Source organism: Triticum urartu, chromosome 2A (genome assembly GCF_056163025.1).
Source record: "Triticum urartu cultivar PI428250 chromosome 2A, HENAU_Tu73, whole genome shotgun sequence".
NCBI classification, from domain to species: domain Eukaryota; kingdom Viridiplantae; phylum Streptophyta; class Magnoliopsida; order Poales; family Poaceae; genus Triticum; species Triticum urartu.
Window position 1 is genome coordinate 96,729,058 of NC_141874.1, and position 21,299 is coordinate 96,750,356.

General features: G+C 44.1%; 3 protein-coding genes across 20 annotated transcripts; 1 reads left to right on the plus strand and 2 right to left on the minus strand.

The window, feature by feature from the left end:
- Positions 1-489: 489 nt before the first annotated feature.
- LOC125513653 (uncharacterized) lies at positions 490-10,248 on the minus strand. 18 transcript variants are annotated; one of them, XM_087543347.1, is made up of 11 exons: positions 9,858-10,248; positions 9,565-9,744; positions 9,032-9,381; positions 8,794-8,868; positions 8,449-8,523; positions 8,175-8,372; positions 5,117-5,215; positions 4,400-4,503; positions 3,794-3,973; positions 2,560-2,638; positions 490-1,206 (listed from the first exon to the last, which is right to left on the minus strand). In XM_087543347.1, the coding sequence occupies exons 1-3, from the start codon at positions 10,246-10,248 to the stop codon at positions 9,365-9,367; spliced, it is 588 nt and encodes a 195-aa protein (XP_087399473.1). In that variant the 3' UTR covers positions 490-1,206; positions 2,560-2,638; positions 3,794-3,973; positions 4,400-4,503; positions 5,117-5,215; positions 8,175-8,372; positions 8,449-8,523; positions 8,794-8,868; positions 9,032-9,364. The 18 variants fall into 18 exon arrangements, with proteins under 18 accessions (XP_087399473.1, XP_087399472.1, XP_087399471.1 ...); XM_087543346.1 differs by having other exon boundaries at positions 490-1,252; XM_087543345.1 differs by having other exon boundaries at positions 2,560-2,645.
- A 3,881-nt stretch (positions 10,249-14,129) lies between these two features.
- On the minus strand, positions 14,130-17,875 carry LOC125535177 (bZIP transcription factor 60-like). The gene is made up of 2 exons (XM_048698221.2): positions 16,421-17,875; positions 14,130-14,704 (listed from the first exon to the last, which is right to left on the minus strand). Exons 1-2 carry the CDS (start codon positions 17,715-17,717, stop codon positions 14,277-14,279), a joined length of 1,725 nt encoding a protein of 574 aa, XP_048554178.2. The 5' UTR covers positions 17,718-17,875; the 3' UTR covers positions 14,130-14,276.
- Positions 17,876-18,098: 223 nt separating this feature from the next.
- LOC125535998 (ATP12 protein-like protein) lies at positions 18,099-20,986 on the plus strand. Its single transcript, XM_048699081.2, has 4 exons — positions 18,099-18,503; positions 19,903-20,077; positions 20,232-20,509; positions 20,604-20,986. The coding sequence occupies exons 1-4, from the start codon at positions 18,135-18,137 to the stop codon at positions 20,709-20,711; spliced, it is 930 nt and encodes a 309-aa protein (XP_048555038.2). The 5' UTR covers positions 18,099-18,134; the 3' UTR covers positions 20,712-20,986.
- The last annotated feature ends 313 nt before the right edge of the window (positions 20,987-21,299 follow it).

The following is a 21,299-nucleotide window of genomic DNA, read 5'->3' on the forward strand; positions in this document are numbered from 1 at the left end:
GCTTGGTACACGCGCTGTGATGTGCCGGCCCACGTGCCGCGCACCACTGCCCTGGTGACATGGGTAAGCCATCTCTTATCCCCCGAATCAAAAATAAGCTAAATAATTTATGATATCTTGTATTTATCGTACTTTTGCCTTGGGTGTGTCTCTTCCTCATTTAACAAATGTCAGAAACTTTGGATCAAGAATTGGTGGAATACCAGGAAATCCGAAACTCTCTTAATTGATATTCAAGAGAAAAGGATTCTAGAAAGATTCATAGAATTAGAAGAACTTTCTCTGACTTTATTCCATTCCCTGACTCTATATGATGATATTTCTATTTCATGATATTTCTATTTCTTTGAAGCAAAAACTCTATAGGTTTGATACCTTGTATGTTAGGCATGTTCTGTCCCGCGTCGTCCGCCAAGGCACGTTTGCCCAAATACCACAAAAAGATGCAGAATAGCTGAGAGAAAATATAAAAATTTAGAAAAGTATATAGAAAATTAAAAAATCAATAGAGCTTTATTGCTGGTTGCCTCGTTAAACCTTCCATCTCAGGGAAAGAAACAAAGTACAACGTCACACTCTAGATCACAAAAGGAAAATAAAATTACAAAATTAAAATTAACATTACAAAGACTCTTTCATCCTGTAACACTCGTTCCCGTGTCAAAAATATAGAAAATGAAAATTATTTAGGTGGGGGCCTTGCCCTCCCCGGTGACCTTCAATTTTTTTTACAAAGACTACAACTATAACTATTCTTCTTCTTTAATGGCAAGATCTTCGAAACGTGCCTTCAGTTCTTTGTTGTCTGTGGTGTGTTGGGCTCTCCTTCTGCTAGTTCCCCATCTTTCAAGGTCATTAATGTTTTCATCATATCTGGGTCAGGCTTGTTCTTCTCTCCTCAAGTATTCTTCCAGCTAGGCTGAAAGTAGACTCCGATGATTTCGATGAGACGTGTACTGATAACACATCCCTTGCTAATATGGAAAGCACCGAATATGCAAGCTTGTTGTTAGAACACCACTACAGTATGTCGAAGTCCTCCTCGTCATGTTCATCGAAGCTGACTTTGTCGTTGTTGAGATACTTCGCTAACTCCCTGCCACCTGATGCTCATGTGGAAGAGCTCGAGGTAGAGGAGGAATAACCAAATATCTTGCTCGGTGCTCCTTTTTTTCATGCAGTTGGTGCTGGTGGAGGTCATTGCATCTGAACTCCGGCATACTTTTGATCATACTTATGTAACTTCAGAAAGCTTATCACGAACAACCATGAAATGAGCAGAATAATCTAAATGTAGGGACCCAACTAGTACATCGAGTGCATTAGCAAACATATCAAGTTTAGCCCTAGGGTCCAGGATAAATGCAAATGCATACAATATATGAATTTATTTCCAGTGTTTCAAATAATTAAGTTTCATGTGAGCAACAACTTCAAGTAATAACTCATCGCTTTCGTATGTGTTCAAATGAGTAGGAATGTCTACAATACTATGCACCACTAGTAATCGTAGACATTCCTACTCATCTGAACACATACGAAAGCGATGAGTTATTACTTGAAGTTGTTGCTCGCATGAAACTTAATTATTTGAAACACTGGAAATAAATTCATATATTGTATGCATTTGCATTTATCCTGGATTATAAGAGAACAGACATTGGACACTTTAGTAAAATGATGCTTCATGAACAGCTACATGCATATGTACCAGTCTGAAAGTGATACCTTCAGATTGCAAAAGTTTGTGACCTCTTGAGTTACAAATTTACAAGCACAAGGATGAAGAAAATATAAAGGGAAAGAAGAGAAGAATGCACCAAGCTGCGTCTGCGTGTCTACTGTAGCAATTAGCAGTGTAATCATGCATCAGCAAGTCTTAGAAATGATGACCATAGTACAAAAATAGGTTCATGTCTTAGAAATGTAGTCGGCATACAGGGAGGCTGAACATTCCAGTCCTAAATAATCAACACCATGTGTTCATCAAAAGGCTAACAGCTCGCACAGATCAGCTCTAACATAGTCAATAGGCAAAGCATATTGAATGTTTAAGTCACACTAACAGAAGAAATATGCATAAAGGTAAATGGTAACTTGCAGATTTTCCTTTGCATTTATCAGAAGCGGATAATACTTTAGGTTGACACAGAAGAAATATCTACGTCATAGGAATGGAAGAAAATGAATTGCAAAGAACCCCAAGCATCATGGACTCACCATCCTTTCCCATATTTCAGCCATAAAAAATTGAAATGAACATTTTTGAGAAACATTTTCTCCCCATTTCACTACCGAGAAAACATTTTCAGAAAGATTCCTCTCTACCAATGATTTTTTTTCTATACATAAACAACAAAAACTATCAAAGAAAATTACCAAATGTACATGGGCAACAAATCATTCCATTTGTTACTTCCTTCCAAAGTTACATCATCGATTAGTAATCAATGATGTTTGTTTCCAAGTTTTAGTTTCACAGTTTGCATACACATATTCCACTTGATTTACGACAATAATATACAGTTTAAAATGTGGACAATTGAAGAAATGGTGTACCTAACTGAGGAATCCAAGAGAAAGAACTTTAGCTCTAGCCTCATCAGCTTCGCATATTCCTTTACAATCATGTGATTAACTGCTTCCTTTCCGAGTTCAGTCCATACCGCAGAAACGAAATTGTTAGTTATTTGATGATAATCGACATAATAAATAGCACACTGTACTATTACAAATGCCAATATAAAATCCAATGAATATGTAGGATGCAGGTTGGCAACTACCATGAATATGTAGGAGTGTCACAACATAAAAGGTGCTACAGTGGCTCATGGAGGAAATCTGAAGAAGATAATCATTTTGGTTTAAGAAAGAGGCAAAATATGAAGATAATCTTTTTTGGTTCAAAAAAAGGAGGCAAAATTTAGAGGAGAATATTATCCAATGCAAGTAGGATGAACAATTGCATAAGCTTATCACTATTGACATTAGCTTAGTATAAGATTTAACATAGGTAGTCAATGTGGTCATTTTGGTTCAGAAGATAGCCTCAAGCTTCTAATCCAGAGCTTTGTGTACATTTAGGGCGTGTTCGGCAACGCTCCAGCTTCTGCAAAACTTTCCAAATCCGGCTTCTCGCATCGCTTCTCGCTTCAGGTAGCGACCTAGAAATCGTTCGGCAGCGTCAGCTTCTTGAAGTACCAGCTCCCAGCCGATAGCCCATGTATTCGGCCAATTTGGTCGCAGTTTTGGAGTGGGCTGAGGGCCCAAGTGGCTGTGAAAGAGGCGTGGGCTATAGGCCCAGTCGGATTTGTTGAGTGTGAACGTTATTTTCAGCCCAAATGGCAGGTTGGCTAGTGCATGTTATGTTCGCTCGTGACGATTTCTCTCGTACCGGTTCGATGCAGTCACTTGGCAGTGGCACTGCCTTGTAATTTCAGTCAACTCCAACTTCATCGTTTTCTGAGATCTGGAAAAGGCCAGCTTCTCCAACTCCTCAGTTTTTGCACTTGGGACGCTCGCCAGCTTCTTGATTTCTACTCCATGGAGCTAATGCGTTCGGCTCAGCTTCATGCATGGAGTAGAGGAAGCTGGGGGCTGGAGCGTTGCCGAACATGCCCTTACAAATAAAATATGAATAGTAATGCTAAGTGGCCAGTCATGTAAAAATATGGAAGATGGTAGAAGATACAACACATGATTGGAGATAATTTTGTTGTTTATTAGGGCAAAATTTCTAAGCAAGCACAAAATGTACACATGGTGTGTCAGAACGGTAGGAGCAAAAACTCACCAGTGGTCAGAGTCACCCAGCCACCCAGGCGCGTCTACTCTTCCCTTGAGCGTTCTTGAGTGTCGCTGCTATAACAACCTTGGCAACGTCGGTGTCCTTCTCCACCGCTTCACCTGCATCCTTCCCATGCTTCAATGCAACTGACGAAGACCATCTCCTCTCTTTCCTAGCATCGGATGCCTGGACAAGGAGCAAGTACATGTAGGATTTTGAGGAGCAAGGCATGCTGAGCAAACAAGGTTATATAGATTACAAATTTAATATCTGGCATATTAAATCTTATATTTCTGAAGCAAGGAATCACACAAAAAAAGTATAGACAATCTTTGGCAAAAATAAGATCAGTGAAGCAATGCATGAATATAGCTGTTGGAGCATACGCATCATACACTACTCCCTGCAGCCGGTCGTCCAGTCCATATCCTAGTATATGCTTAAAGTAGCCACTCTTGCAAAAATAAGGACAAAAAAAGGTGATTGGGGAGTGTTTTGCTAGATTGTAAAAATTATGCATCGCAATGGAAAGTGAAACTGTAATGAGATGAAAATGGACTTAGATGAGAGGACGAAAGTAAGATGCAAATGAAGAGTGAAATAAAACAGAACCTTCTCTGTTGCCGCAACTGGTTCCTCTGTTCAGTAGTGCTTTTAGGGTCGTAACAACCCAGCAAAAACTCCCAGACTTCCCCTTTGATATTTGGGTGGACACCCTGTTCGCATAACCAAAAATAAAGACAACGTCCTGGTTCAATTAATCTGAGCAGTCAGAACATGTGCATAGATGCAGTATATATGCCCCAAGGGATACTAACAAAAGCCAAGAAAATGGATAGTTGTTAAGAAGAAGAAAAAAAATGCAAGGTTGAAACTTGAAAGGGTAGAAAACAATGTGAAGGGATGCACCTCCAGGGAGTAAAGAAGTGTCACTGATGAGAATACGTGGAGTAGGCTATGCATCAGTGTATTTACCACCAATCAAGCAAGCATGATTCAGAGTCCTCCCACTGAATCTTGTATCAGTTGGAGAAACAAACTGGTGGAGCTAGAATGTCGAAATATGCTTTGTGCAAATTCCTACAAGTTTTATTTCTCATGAATGATTATCTATCGGATGTATATGTAACAGTGTCTACTGCCCAAACCCTTTAAAAAAAAGAAAACTGTCAACTGTCCTGAATGTTATTTGTATTTTGTAGCAGTTTGACTGCAGGTGTTGTCACACATGATACATGACATTTACCCTACCCGGGGTGTGAGATCGATACAATATGTCACTGAGCTAATTACGCTGCTGGTGATGAAAGATAGATAGATATAGCTCACCCCACGTTGTACTCTCATGATCATTCCAGCTGCGTCTAGGCAACCCTCCTCGTTGAACAGCAGCTTCCATCTCCTTGGAGGACTCAGCGTGCGGCGAGGCTGCCAAGGACAAGAAGGAAAAATCAATATAAACCAATCGATGACCAATACACACCTGTCATTAATCTCTCTCTCTAATCATCTTTGGGGACTCTGAAATTTCATATGCATATATATATAGGGATTTATGCTTATGTTGTAATCGGGTCGCGTAGATGTTCAGACGGGAGGTAAGACCGGTGGAGGGCAGGGGCGGCCAGTAGGGACGAGACCTGCGCCAAAGGGCGGCTCCGGGGCGGCGGCTCAGCGACCTGCTGCCCGCGGCGAAGGGCGGCTCCGGCGGCGGCTCGGCGACCTGCGGCCCGTGGCGAAGGGCGGCTCCGACGGCACACGACTCAGCGACCTGCGGCCCATGCCGGCCGTGAGGTCGTGCGGGCGGGGCGAGAGGTCGTGCAAACGTTTTTTTAGTGGTCGATGGACTGTAGGTGGCTTAATTGCGTGGTTTGTTGGATTAAACACAGAAAGATTATTAACCATCAGATTTGGCCCGCACTAGGCGTCAGCCGGATGATTTGTGCGAGTTTTAAGCCGCCTTCCGAGCCGTGCGATGGAACAAGCCAACCGTTGGTTCTTGTGTTGCGTGGGTGGCGGTGGGTGTGTGACATAAATGTCTCTTTGATCTAACTGTTTCTTGTGGTCGGACCAGTCAACACAAACACTCCTCGTTTAGTACTCCCTCCGTAAACTAATATAAGAACGTTTAGATTACTATTTTAGTGATCTAAATGCTCTTATATTAGTTTACAGAGGAAGTAGAATACTATCTTACTTTGTTCTTCCCCATCGTAGCACCCGGTTGCCGCATGGCGGCACCATCGCAACACCGGCTGGTAGCACGTCGATCGTTACCGGCTGGCAGCACATGTACCGTCGCACCACCGGCTGGTAGCACGACGGTGCCGTCTCAGCATCGATGCTACCCGTTGCAGCCGAGACACCAACGGAGTATCCGCTGCAGCACGGTCATGTCGGGGAAGCACACCGTCGCCGCGGCCCATCGAGGGTCGCAACACCGTCGTGCCGTGGAAGCATGCCATCATCGCGGCCATAACACCGTCCGGTTGTCGAGCAACGCATCACCATCGTGTGATGGAAGCAACCGGTACATCGCTGCAGCTCCAGCGGCCCCGCAACATCGGCTCACACCATCAGCTCGCAACAACGCCGTCCGTCGAAGCAACTCGATCAACCTCACAACATCGCCACCCGTCGTACCATCCCCGACAGCCTTGCGGCAAGTAGCTCGCAGCAGCGCTGTCCGTCATACTAACCCCGGTGACCTCTTAGCAACTCACAACATCACTAAACGGCCTTACAGCAGCGGCTCGCAACATCACTAAACGGCCTTGCAGCAACGGCTCACAACATCACTAAATGGCCTCGCAGGAGCGGACGTCTGGTCGATGTTTTTCGACCCTTGCAGCATTACGTCTCAAGGCTTGTAGTTGCGGTGGCCGGTCCTTATAGCGCCGGCGTCTCGGCTTGAAACCGGCATGCCCACCACTTGCAATGTGGTCGGTCATCGAATCACACATTGTGTGTCTCGTGCTGAATACATCTCATGATTCCCCCACCCGCGCCTCCCCCTCACAACATTTGGTCGCCACTCGCAACATGGCCCACAAATATCAGTGACGCTCCCCGTAGCATGGCTCTCAATATTTGCGTCTAGTGTGCCTCGCGACACGACGATAGTCCCTGTAGCATTGCGACTCCCATCACAACATCGCCTCGCAGCACTGACGTCACTCTCGTAGCATGGAGACGCCCCTCGTAGCATTGGCTTTAGCATGCCTCGTAGTATGGCGGCGCTCCCACGACACTGGCTTTCAACATGTTTCACAACATGACAGTGGCTGCTCGCAATACCAGGTAATATTGCATCGGCGTCCTCGCAACACCGGGTACAAGCACGGTGGTGTCCTCGCAATACTAGCTCGCAGTGGCGCAGCCGCCCCGTCACAACACTTGTCGTAGCAACTCCGATGATCTTGCAACAACAACTGATGCTGCATTGTAACATTCACTCGGATTGCCTCGCAGCACCGCAATTGGAGCAACATCATTGGCCGTCGTCACAACGTCGCTAGCTAGCAGCCACCAACCTTTGGAGAAGCAGGCACCAGACAACCTTTCTTGATGCAGAAAACAAAGGCAAGGGTCGGCGATAAAAAACATGCAAAAATAGAGTTTTCAAATGAAAATAAAATTAAGATGGAAGAGCGGTCGGCGGGCCCCACATGAAACATAATCATTTGGCCGCGAAATATCAGTTCCTATTTGGCTGCTAAATATTGTCCATTGGTGCGAGCCTAAATCGATCTAAATATTTTTAAATTAAAAAAAATAGACACAATTTGACCACTACATACCTGTTCTTATTTATGCCTTAATTTGTAGAGTTAAGGGAGTAACAATGGTACTCCAATTTTGTCGTAATAACAGCGAATAGCTATCATCATGCACAGGATTAGTAATTACAGTAGTTTACAGTGTCATGGGTGCGCTGAAAAGTCAAATCAAGCTCGCATCGTGCTCACAAGGAATTGCAATCAAGCATTCATGGGACGGCGCAGCAGGCGGATGCTTCGCGTTAAAATCAGTCGGCTGTTTTCAAGCGTTTTCCATCAGATTTTGTAGATAGATGGATATAATTGTTTGGATCTGTCCCTCTTTTTTTTTATAGTGGTAATAGATAGATGTAAAGTTGGAAATGTCTGGGTCCGTGACCACCTGGTACAAGATGGTCTAGACGGTGGTACAACTGACCATGAGCACGAAATGTATATACACCGGTTCTTGCCGCAGTGTTGACCCGCTGGTCAAGGGTAACTCCAAGACTTGTGAAGGAGAAGTGGGAGTTGAAATATCGAATGTGTTGTCTAAAGTATTTTGCATCCTGGTCTACCTGACTTGAAAACAATCGTTGCAGCTCTTGAGGAACCTCTGGGATACATACCTTAACTTTACCTTTTCCGCAACAGAAGACTGGACCTTCATATTGGAACCTCTTTGCTCCACAATGGACAGTCTTTTACTGGCTTCAAAACATGATGCTTAGTTAGTAGATTCTTGTAGACATAGTCATAAGGATCATCAGCCGCAAAAGCCTGTTGTGAAACATTAGGTGTCACTCTGTATGATTCAAACTCATGACCTGCAATAATATTGGAGTCAAAAATACATCACAGTCTGCAAGATATAAGTGTATATGCATTCATGGTATAGGTCACCTTGTCTACTAAATATCTTGCATTCATCATCATCATCATGCACTGGTTGTCCATCCCGTATGTCGCGCAAGCATTCTAGGAAAGCAATAACATTAAATCAGCTTCATGTTTGGATGTGAGCATCATCATTTCTCCTATTGAAAAATTTAGTACTGTAACACGAGGATATAGATTCACCCAAAAGTTTTAAGCTAGATTTAGTAGTTTTTAAACACTGGAATCTCTAAAAAAGACTTGTATTTAGGAATGGAGGGAGTATACACCACAATTATAACACACGGGAAACTACACAGTGCCGTATAAAGGAATTAAGTAATGGGACAGGAATAATGAAAAGAAATATACCGTCCACTTCGGCAGGGGGCTCCATAGGCTCTAATATTCCAGCATCATAGGACTCTTCACCATTGTCGTGGCAACCTGGTTGCACACCACCGACACGGTAGAAACAAAGTTGAATATCACATGGCAGGTGCAGTCAATTACCACGCAAACACAGATATTTATGACAAAAATTGAAGATCAATGGTCTTTCAGTGGGACTAATTGGCATGTGTAATTGGGGAGGGGACTGCAGATCCACCTGTTGGCTCAGCAATGTAGGACTGTTCAGATGATGCATGGCGTTTTCCCATCTTATGCACACGTTTCCTCTGCAAGACAACTTCTTTTTCTTCCGGCGTCATTTGATCATATTGTTCTCTCATGCGACGCCGTTTCTTCTCAGAAGATGCCTCTGAATGGGATACATGTACCTTTCATTTGAAGATACCTCAGCATACCTTTCATTTGAAGAGAGCTAAGTGTTCCAGGTAGAAAGTTTTCTTGTATGTGCGCCCCTTGAGCTTGTGACATGTCAAATACCCCATGAACATCCATCGTTTGTCGTTCGTAAGTGGGATTTGTGTGCAGCCAATCAATATGACCATCTGTCTGCATAGATGAGCCACTGCATGGTGAGTTTAGCATATGGCTGACAACAGATTGTGTTGTTTGAAGATAAGCAATACCTAGAGAAAGACAGTGCATCGTATGGCTTTCATATGGTTGAAGATGAGCAATACGTAGAGAAAGATGGTGCATCATATGGTGCTAGAAAATATTTGTTGAAATTACCAGGTGATACTTGGACGCCAGTGGTTGCAGCTTTCTTCTCTAGTCGAGCATTCCGGAGCTTCTTGCAGTGCTCTGCTTTCTCCTCGCCGGATAGACATGAATACCACGTTTCAGAGCTTCGTTTTTTGCGCCCAAGAGCGACATCTTCAGATGGATGGTCGGTATAAGCCGAGGTTGCAGCTGCATGTATGATGCGTATGATAGGTTAGTCTCTCAATATAGTAGTGTAGCATAGAATATTGAAACAATAGTCAGAATATTAAAATTGCAGCATGTAAAGATAAAGAACGAACCGGTTGTGTTTGAGTTGGCTATGTTGCTCAAAGGGGGTCGTGGCACATCCGGTGATGAAGAAGCAGGTGTTTGAGAGACCTCCTCAGGGTTAATACTAATGACAGATGCAGCCTTCTTGTGTGCTCGGACCATACGCCGCTTCTGGTTGTACTCCGTTCTCTTCTCATCGGACATTCGTGCATACCAATTTTTACCACTTTTTGGTTTTTCAACATCTTGATTTACAACTGAGTTGGTTATGTTGCTCAAAGGGGTTCGTGGCATATGCAGTGACGAAGAAGAATGTGCTTGATTTGCAGTCTCCTGGGTAGGTGTATTCGTCGGATCTTTACATGGGGAACGATCCCCTGATTGTAACGCATGTGGACAATGATTCCTCATCTGTGGCATGAATGGTTAACATCGTACATCATTAGTAATATTCATGCAATATTGAGAAGCTCAATTCTTAAATGTTGCAAACAAAGTAAGCAGAATATCAAGTAAATATGAATATGTGACGAAAAGGATCTGTGTCATGAATGGGAAACATCATACATCATTAGAAATATTCATGCAATATTGAGAAGCTCAATTCTTAAATGTTGCAACAAAAGTAAGCAGAATCTCAAGTAAATATGAGTATGCGTAGTTAGTTAGGGAGGAAGAGGAAACATAATTTGTTTTCATTCTGTCAAAATTATATATTTCAATATATTTCAAAATGGCATTCAGTTTTGCCGCATCTGTTTTTGAATGTTGAAACATATGAAACATATTAGCTTGCACAAAAAAAGAACTACATTATTTTCCCGTATAAAATTCAAGAAAGCGATAGCAGCAAACTGGTTAAGAGTAGAGGCTTGAGAAGATGTTGCAGAGGTGTGGAAGAAGGTAATACTGAAAAATAGAATTTTGTAGGTCAAAGCAAGTTGCATATCTAAGTGGAGATGAAAGGTTTAATGTCATGAGTGTACCAAGCAGAGAGCATCTATTTTTCTATTTTGCAAGCAGAGAGGCTGCAGGGTGCCTTTTATTCATTCAACAGAAGGACTATGTAGATGCATCCTTTTTGACCTCCCATATTCACCATCCGCCTCTCCCATTACCTCTCTCCACTGCCTCCTCTCAACCCATCTCGGTAAGCCCCACCTTCGCCTCGTCGATGCATACGGCCTTTTTGCATCACGGTGCGCAAACCTTCATGATCTACTGTTTATTTAAAAATAGAGGTACCTTTCATGTCAAAATACTCCCTCCGGTCCTTTTTACTCTGCTTATTAGAATTCTCTGAAGTCAAACTTCACAAAGTTTGACCGTTAATATCAACATCTGTCATGCTAAAGTTATATAATATGAAACTTGAAGTCATGACACATCTAGTGGTATTGATTTCAGATTACGAATGTTGACACTTTTTTCTACAAAACTGATCAAACTTTATGAGGCTTGACTTCAGTCAAATCTTATATGCGAACTAAAAAGGACCGGAGGGAGTATAATGCTTGCTCACAGCCCATGACTCAATCTCTTGAAACAACAAAACACGTGGGTTATTTTTTAATTGAAACTACAATGTGGTATTTTTTAACTCAAACTACAATGTGCAGATTATATATTTAGATTATAAATTTGAGTAGTTGTCACAAAACACAATGGGATGGGAAAGTAAGCAACAAAACTTCAAAATATGAGTTGCATGGACTACAAATTTCTGAAATCCTCACTAATTCAATATGTCCTCATAAATTTCAAGAATCCTGATGGCAACTATTTGTCTATATGCTGGCAGAATTTGAAATTGGTTTGCTTGATCTCTGAGTATATTAACTTACTTGCGACTCCGGCAGAGTGGCAACGTGGCGGCGTGGCGGCTAGGGAGGCTCCCGGCGACCCGCGGCGGGGCGGGCTCCCGGCCGCTTCCCGTGGCTCCGGCGGCGCGAGGCAGCGGTGAAGGGCGCAGGCGGAGGCGGCGACCCGCGGCGGGGAGGCTCCCGTCCCGGCGACCCGCGGCGCGAGGCAGCGGTGAAGGGCGCGGGCGGAGGCGGCGACCCGCGGCGGGGAGGCTCCCGTCCCGGCGACCCGCGGCGCGAGGCAGCGGTGAAGGGCGTAGGACGGAGGCGGCGACCCGCGGCGGGGAGACTCCCGTCCCAGCGACCCGCGGCAGCGGTGAAAGGCGCGGCTGCAGGAGGCGAACGGCGCGTCTGCGGGAGGAGGTGCGGGAGAAGGAGGAGGTCGTGCGGGGGCGGGTTTTTTTTATTGCGGGACGATTTTTACTGCGGGGCGATTAGCGATCGATCGTGGCTTCTTGCGTGGTGGTTGGTAGCGGTAAACACAGAATAATTAAGGATCATTAGATTTTGATGATGAATGGATGTGATTGTTTGGATTTGCCCCTCTCTTTCTTTTATAGTGGTGATAGATTAAAAGAGATGTGGGATAATAAACCCAAGACAAATAAATTGTTGCAACATAAAATTTCACCAAAAACTTGGTCAATATTGAAGAAAGACGCCAAGTTGTAGGAGTGATTACTGCGATTTGTAGTCGTTATATTTGATCTTACAAAACTATAGGTATGAACCTTTATTTTCATCAGAATTTTCATAATCTTAAAACGTTCTTGATATCATGTTATGAGTACATGGAATTTTGTAATATTTTTTACATCAATTCTTCTCCCTCAAACAAGTAAGAATCTAAAAGCTTCTCTCATCACCGACCGACCACCCGTAAAAGCCGTGATTGGCCATAAACCTTTCTTCAACTATAGTTTTAAAAAAAATCAAATTGTATAATCATATAATTTTTCCCATCAGATAATCAATTGACATAAAGACATCGCTTTGTTTGTGGAGTATTTCATGTGATAAATACTTCTAGATGCAGTACACATGGCAGTATTCAATGGAATATGGAAGGATATTGAACGACCAATGTCACTCCATTTTGCCATTTATCATCATCAGATCGAGTTAATCCATTTATTTGTATTCAAAGCTAATCCTATACTATATATTGGTATATGCATTATTTTGATACATTGATGTTTCTTAATTCATTTCTAAAAAAAATACACAAACTTATCCACAAATCTTATCACATCAAACCAAGAAGACTCTTATAATTCCGTAAAAACAAAATATATTAGAGACAAACAAATCATTTCAAACTCAAATTGAAGATTTGCTAAATCACATATAGTGAATAACTATACATAACACTTCACAATAAAACGTCATGATACTTAAAATTAAACTAGGTGCAACATTAATTATAGATATATTAAACTATATAATTACAGTAACACCAAGCTAATCCTCCTCATCAGAGGAGATGTTGTGGACAACAGTGAAGTGCTCCTCGTCCTCCCATGGTTGGAGGGGACCACGATGTCGCCGCCATGCACCACTGTGGGGTTTCTCCCCCTTTCCCTCCTCCTCCTCCAAGGATATCCAATCGAAAGGACTCCTCCTCATCCTCATCGCCTTAGTTGTCCGAGCTGGAGGAATCGTTCGACACAACAACGGCAGGGAGTTGCTGGAATGAGTAGGCAAACCGTGATTCATGAGCAACCTCACCATGGTGAATTCGGGTCCGATTCCAGCATCATTTGAGGAAAATGGGTGGCAGCTAGATATAGTTCGAGTTTGTGGGGTTGCCGATGAGAATTTTATAGTGTCGAGAAGGTAAAACGGCAACATGCCGGACATGGATCCACTTATTCGAGGGAGAGGAGATAAAGTGGTGAGCAATAATTTTGGAATGCCCTCCAGCTAAGTCTAAAGCGGTACGCAGTAAATGATACATTCATTTTGCATCATATTTTCCTATTGCTATTTTTACCTCCAGCTAAGTCTAAAGCGGTACGCAGTAAATGATACATTCATTTTGTATCATGTCTTCCTATTGCTATTTTTACCAAGATTGCCGATAGCTAAGAATTCTACAAATGACGCTTGCTCGAAATCAGCGCCCACGGCCTCCAAATGTGAGGCTCACAGGCTCAATATGGAGCAGGCTAATATGATATGGGCGTGTGATGACTCTTGTTTGAGTGCCATTTTGGCTCAAAATCGCAATATTAGGGTCGGGCCAATATGATCATCTCTTCAAGAGAGAAAGTTTGTCTTATTCTACGAATCTTTACAAGACCATACCCTACTCGCATCAGTATCTTGCAATATTGCGACAAGATCACAGAAGACTAGGGCATCAATTTTTGATCACCTTGGCCAAGTTTGGAAAATGAAATTGTGACAGAGGTAGACAAGCAGATAAAAGCACATATATAACACTAATAAACAGTCAACTGATTATTTGAGTTAATTAACTGCAACTCTATTCACATACACAGAACATCAGTTCCTTTGGGAAAATTCCAGTCCTGTTAATCGGTAGTATAACCTAAACACACACTGCTCCGGTGAAAACCCAGCTCACAGATGAGGGCTATGGGTTTTGAACGGCAGGACGCAAGAGTAAGTGACATACTTTACACTGTCAACGAGGACTACAACAAATATACGCGACAATGACTTCGAAGAGATCCTTCCATCAGCATCCACTCTAGGGTCAGCCAGGACAGAGACCACCACCGATGAAGCCGGTTTCTTTCCAGCAAAGCTCTCGTTCTTGGGGTGCGCTTTGAGGTGATCGGTGTGGTTGGACGTTGAACCTTTTAGGGGAACGGCCATGGAATGTAAAATTCTTCTGTTCTTGACCTTATGGGACTGACTGGAGGGGAGGTTCTCCGTGGAGTTATGTGATGCATTGTGCATACCACTGGAGTAGACAGGAACAATGGTGGTCGGCGATATATCAAACTGGAACACTTCGGTGCACATTCCGGAACTCAACATAGGACCTGAAAAAAAATGGGAAGGAATAACTTTCAGCAAATGAAGAAAGAAACTACTTGCAGTAACAGTGTACAATTGAATTCAACTGTTCAAAAGCTACTGAGATAGCACACACTTCTTCCTACAGGATCAAATCCCTAATGTCAAGCTACAATTCAGTTCTCCACAAATATATGTATAGTTGTACAATGGCAACTGAGATAGCACATCACATTGCTACTCAATTCGGGTGTCACAACTACATACACAAAACCGGCAGAACTTAGCAAACTAACAAAAAACATGCTATTGGTACAGTCAATTGCACCGGTACGGATACGCGTATCAGTATCAAGGCAATACAGATACATGAATACGTCATTTCTGAAAAGTGTCAATACGGGGATACATTTGACTATTTTTGAAAATAATATAAAAAGTATGTTATCAATTAAGCATCAAGCCATTTAGCATATATTTAGTCAGTGCAATCCATTATCTTCCATCATCTTATCCATGATTCCAACAAAAGCAAGAACCAACAGCCAAAGGATAGCAGCAATTTACCAAACATAAAAGTTCAGTTAGATACAAAGGGAGGAGGAGGAGGAGGAGGAAATCAACAGCCTTCCATTAGATAGAATTCTATAGGATAGTGGGGGGAAAGGGGAGCAGGAGCACCAGGGGAGCCTTCCACCGGCACTACTAGAGCTTGAGAAGTATCGGGGACGTAACGGGAAAGAATCAGTATCGGATACGGTATCCGATACGGATACACTGGTTGCTGGAAGTATCAGTGTTTTCTTCCGTCAGACTCTGTCTAGAGCTTTCATCAATGAAGTTCCTAGGGACGAGTCAAATTTATAATACCACAATAGTCCACAAACCACCAATGTTGTATGTTAAAAGCAACCAATCGGAAGCAACAACCATCAGCAAATGAAGGAACAGACTAGTTGCAGTAACTAACTGCGGTTAATGACAGGTTTAATTGAATTAAACTGAACAAAGGCAACTGAGATGGCACCTATTTTCCCTACAAGAATAAATCCCTAATGTCAAGCTACAATTCAATTTTCTAGAAATTTTCTATAAATACATGCGTAACTGTACAATTGCAAGTGAGATAGCACATCACATATCTCAATGCAAACAATTTAGAAATGTATGCCACCCAATTTGGACAACTAAATACACAGAAATGACGGAACTTAAGGAAAAACATGCTACTGGTACAGTCAATTACATGCTCTATCATGTTCAACTAAGCATTTTACATTGGGTTAGTCAAATTATTTCAAGAGCAATGAAGTTTTAGGGACATGCTAAATTTATATATGCTGCATCGGTCCACAAGTAATATTGTACTCCCTCCGTAAAGCAATATAAGAGCATTTAGAATACTAAAGTAGTGATCTAAACGCTCTTATATTAGTTTACAGAGGGAGTATGTTATAACATGCATACTGATACTGCGTACATGCACGAGCACATGTTGTATAATATGCTGCATTAGCAATTGTTGCAACTGCACAAGGCAATAAACACCAAACACCCTTATGTTGGCTAACTTACTTGCAAACATAAAAACATTATCTATTAGGAAGTTGCATCAGCTAGTGACTGCTACATTCGTATCAAGGTCACAGTATGATAACAAGTATAAAACCGACATGGCACACACACATGAGTAATTTGTTTTTCAAATCTAAAGCAGTATGCAACTTCTGTAGCATCCTTACCTGACATTGCTTCACTAAACCATTGTGGCAGTAATTCATCATCGTCTCTGTATATGCTTCCATCTCCAGGAGGTAAAGCCATCAGTTTATTTTTTATTGCTTTAGCAGATTCCATGACTTCTCCAGAATTCAACTGAGCAACATGGCCAGGAATTGCCAAACCAGTATCTTCTTGTCCTTGGTTACATGAAGTCTTCCCATCAGAGTGACACATGCGCGAAGAAGCTTTCTCACTCGCAACAACAGACTGGATAACAAGATTTCCATTGATCTTGACATGCTTCCCATTCCTTGGAATATACAACAAGGCCGGGAGCGTCTCACTTGAATTATGTGGCAACTTCGAATCAACACCTTCCGGGACACCATCTCGAGGCCCGTCAACAGCCAGAACCCTCCCATGACGTGATTGTGATGGACCAAGCACAATTCCTTCTCGGGAATCAACTGCTCCATACATCCGATTTACCGCAGGAACCAAACACCCACAGAGCATCGTCAGGAACAGCAATCCAAGAAGGCTAACACTGGCAACCTTCTTGGTCTTCCTAGACTTCTTGGCCGGTGGCTCTGCGGCAGCCGACGCAGGCTGCTTGGTTTTCAGCCGAGGTATCGGCATGAGCGGCACTTGGGAGCCGCGCGCTCCCATCGCATAAGCCGGGTGCATCCATGGCAGCGGCAAAGGGTACAATCCCGGGTACATCGGCAGCGGCGGCGGGACGCCTGCGCCACCAGCACCGGCCAGTTGCTGCTTGAGAGCGGCGTTCTCAGCAGTGACGCAGGAGATCCTGGTGGAGAGGTCGGCGATGGTGGCCTGCATGGCCTTGACCTTTCCCTCCAGCTCCTCCACGTACTGCTTCTTCCTCTGCCGCGACAGGTGCGCGCTCTCCCGGTTCCGCACCAGCCGCGCCCGCCGCTTGTCGTCCTCACCCTCCCCCTCCTTAGCCTTGCCGTCGCTCCCAGCGCTCGCGCTCCTCGAAGACGTCTCCGAGGACTCGTCGTTCTTCAGGCCGCCGTCCGCTCCGCCACCGGAGCCGGAGGAGGAGTCCCCTGCCCCGCCCGGCGACCCGGCCGAGGAGGAGGACGTGGCGAGCGGCGGCGGCGGCGACGGGAGCCGCACGTCGTCGGTGGGGAGGAGGTCGAGGTCGAGGTCGAAGTCGAAGTCGATGTCCAGATCGTCGAGATCGAAGCCGTCCAGGGCGAAGGCGTCGTCGTCCCCGACGGGGCCGTGCGGGAACTCCGGCAGGTCGTCGGGGAAGGGCAGGTCCGCGAAGGGGGACGCCTCCGCGATGGCCATGGCGCGAGATCCGGTCACGGCGAGCGCATGCGCGACGGCGGGGCGGCCGGTCGGTCGGGGTTCGGGATCTCACGCGGCGCGGTCGCCGTAGCGTGCAGGGTTCGCGATGTGGGAGGGGAAGGGAAAGGCAGGAACTGCAGCTGGGGGATTCGGTCCGAGTCGCTGGTCGCCTCTTTGGCGTCGTCGAGACGAACCGGACCCACCATGCGCGGCCTCGTGGGGGCGGTGGGGCCAAAGTCAGACGCCAGACGCGTCTGGAACGTTCTCCGGGCCTCCGTGATGGACCTGCATGGGCTAGGGAGCAGCCTATTGAGTTTTTGCTATGGGCCGGGTTCGTTAACGGGCTGCAATCACTTTTGTAGGGTACTACAGATTGGGAGAGTGAAGGCCCAGGTGAAGCGGCGACCAGGCAGAGGAATGGCGACCATACTCGCGGGCCGCCGCCTGCTCCTCCTGCGGCGATGCGCGGCCGGGCGGCGGCTGCTGGGCACGGCGGCGGAGGCGTCTCCGGGCGGGGAGGAGGCGGGGGGCGAGGCGATCTACGTGAGGAATCCCTCGTCCTCGTCGACGCGGGACGAGACCTCGGTGTCCATGCCCATGTCGTTCATGACGGGGTCCGTGGTGGGGAAGCGCTTCTACCGCGACGCCACCGTGCGCCGCGCCGACGACGGCAACGGGTGGACGGTCATGCTCGACTACCGCACCCTCAAGACGCCCGCCAAGCGCTCGCTCAAGCTGCACTCGCGCACGCTCGCCATGGCCGTCGCCGCCGAGTGGGAGTACCAGGTCTTGACCCCATTGCCTCTCCTCCTCTCTTCTCCTTCCTGTTCTGTTGTTTGGGATCACTAGGGTTCTGTATTATGGTGAATCATGTGAAGATTTAGTGAAATTTCATTCTATTTTACATTTAAAATGCACCGAATCTAGGTTTTCATCGTACTATTTAGTGCCGCGACTGAATTGCTTTTAATATTCTCATTTCTTCCCCTTTATCGTGTCATGAGCAGTTCTAACTGATCAAAATGGTCGTTTGGCTATAAGTAGAAGGAAACAAGTAAACAGTACTCAAAATGCAGTCCATCAGCATAGATCTGTTGCATTTATGCATAACGGGTAGTTCATTGCCTTCTGTGGAGAATAGAGCACCTTAGAGTTGAATTTGCACCTCCGATCTCTAGAGAGGCAACAGAGGTTGAAAATGAAACTAAAGCAAAACTCAATATGGCGGATGAAATCGCAAAATATAAGTTGGTTTTGACATGTTTTTGTTAATTCACTATTTTTTGTGTCATGAGCAGTTGTAAGATGCCTGTATGGTTATTTGGGAAGAAAGTAAAAATGGTACAGTAATGCAGAATGCGCAGTTCATTGCCTACTGTGGGGAATATAGAGTATAATTTGTTTGGTGTCAAAAAGTGGTAGGAAACCAATCATGTTCATAGCACATTGTAGAGTTGAGTATTCATTTCTGATCTCTAGAGAGGCAATAGAGGTTGAAAATGAAATAAAGCCTCAATATGGCCAATGAAATTGAACAATATAACTTGGTATTCACATGTTTGTTACTTTGCTCTTTTTTGTGTCATGAGCAGTTCTAAAATGCCTGTATGGTTGTTCGGCAAGAAAGTAAAAAGGAAATAAATATTAGTGTTTGCAATATAATATGTTGGTGTTACGTTAGTTGTGTTTATGCAGAATGTGCAGTTCATTGTCTTCTTTGGAGAATAGAGCACATTATAGTGTCTTCTGATCTCTAGAGGCAGAGAGGTTGAAAATGAACATTCCCACTGTCAGCTCCTCGAATAAAATTAGAACAAGGCCCATATGGCCGATGTACCCTCAGTATGTCATCTCTTATACACATCATAAATAGTATGCATATGCTGCAGTAGCTGAATTTAAGGAGAACTAGTGGTTTGATAGTTTTTACTTAGTTAAGCGAATCTATGTTTTTGCATGGCTGAGTTGCAGCTTCAAATGTTCCCCACTGTAACTTATAACGTGCAAGCTACTAGAGTTGTTACAATTTTGAACAACTTGCTTTTTTTGGTCTGCTGCTCATCTACCACCCTGTAGGAATGTGGGATTGTATCTGAAATAACTTTTATGGAAAAAAAATCGTGTATTTAATTCCATACTTTCTAGATCAATGGGTACTGGTACTGAAAGTTCCTTATTTTCATAGGAACAAGATGGAATCCGGCCTTTTACGATGCCTCTTATGAAGCTTGCTTGTACTGCACTGGAGAGAGTTCCGCTGACACGAACGAAAATAATTAGCAATTTGATGCAAAAATTCCATCAAGATTTGGTATTTTGCCGCTCACCTGCCGATGATGAACTTACCAAAGGAGTTTATGGTAATGTACCAAAAGAATTTCTCATAAGTTGGTGCAGTTGTTGTGCTCCAACATGAGTGAACTGGTTTCAGGCTACTTAGATCCATACAATTAAGTTGCAGATGCTCTGTGTCATTTGCACCGATTTCTCATGCTTTCTTACTTTTATGTGCAGAAAAACAGAAGGAGAAAATTGACCCAATACTGGACTGGGTCAACTCTGAGTTTGGGGTCAAGCCTGTTGTGTACACAAGTTTCTTAGGAGGGAAGCAGGATGAGCGGCTAGCTAAGGCTGTAGAAACCGTTCTGAAGGATGCAAATGATTATGAGCTGGCATCTATTGATGCTATGGCCGCAGCAGCCCATTCCCTGGTAATCCCTCTCGCAATATTTAGAGGAAAGTTGGGAGTTGATGAATCCATTGAGCTAATCAGGCTTGAAGAAGATCACCAGGTGTGATATCGCAACCATTTTGTTTCTTCACTTGACTTTTTTCTTTTCTTCTCTTTGCTTCTGTCTTATGGTCTTTATTGTTCCATAACCCCAGGTCGATCGATGGGGCTTGGTTGAAGGAGGCCATGATGTTGATATTGCGGACCTTAAAGTCCAGATGTCATCGGCTGTTGTGTTCCTTCAACTTTCATGGCTGAAGTAACCTTTTGATCGATGATAATCTGCGTAATTGTTTCTGCTTTTTTTTCTCGAGCTTGTATCATGAAGAGTTGTAGAATAATAATTAGCCGCAGATGGTTAAGAGAAAACAAAGTACCGGTATTCAACAGGTGCTGATGCTGAACTCTTGATTAAACAGAGCTCAGTGTGTTATGTTAGCAAGGGTGTATGAAAACCCAACATCCTTTTCTGGATCCCAGTGGTCTCTGGTTATGAAGGGTAAAATGCAATCAATAGCAGAATTCTGGTTTGGTGTGATGAGGACTGCAGCAGCAGAACAATGCCAGCGCTGCATCGTCGGTCGTTTCGGACCATGCTGTACCAAATGGCTGCCGATTTCTGAATGTGTAAAACACTGCAGCACAATTTTCCAGTTTATATAAGATGTAATAAATTATTGATGTGAACTGAAAACTGAAACGAGTGTGAAGTTAGATAACCCCATGCTACGGCTGGTGTGCCGTGGTTTTCTATCTAAGGTGTGTACGTCCTAGTTATTGATGTGAAAGAATACCAAGGGCCTCCTAGTTCCAGGGAAAAGTGGAAGAAAAATGTAGGAATATATTCTTTT

What these genes read in the sequence shown, in the direction of transcription:
- LOC125513653 (XM_087543340.1), bottom strand. Translation starts at nt 10,248, where the DNA reads ATGCCACAGATGAGGAATCATTGTCCACATGCGTTACAATCAGGGGAT. An exon ending in AGCCAACTCAAACACAACCG is followed by an intron (nt 9,745 to 9,857) that starts GTTCGTTCTTTA and finishes TCATACATGCAG; the next exon opens with CTGCAACCTCGGCTTATACC.
- LOC125535177 (XM_048698221.2), bottom strand. Translation starts at nt 17,717, where the DNA reads ATGGCCATCGCGGAGGCGTCCCCCTTCGCGGACCTGCCCTTCCCCGAC. An exon ending in GTTTAGTGAAGCAATGTCAG is followed by an intron (nt 14,705 to 16,420) that starts GTAAGGATGCTA and finishes ATTTTTTTTCAG; the next exon opens with GTCCTATGTTGAGTTCCGGA.
- LOC125535998 (XM_048699081.2), top strand. Translation starts at nt 18,135, where the DNA reads ATGGCGACCATACTCGCGGGCCGCCGCCTGCTCCTCCTGCGGCGATGC. An exon ending in CCGCCGAGTGGGAGTACCAG is followed by an intron (nt 18,504 to 19,902) that starts GTCTTGACCCCA and finishes TTATTTTCATAG; the next exon opens with GAACAAGATGGAATCCGGCC. An exon ending in ACTTACCAAAGGAGTTTATG is followed by an intron (nt 20,078 to 20,231) that starts GTAATGTACCAA and finishes TTTTATGTGCAG; the next exon opens with AAAAACAGAAGGAGAAAATT.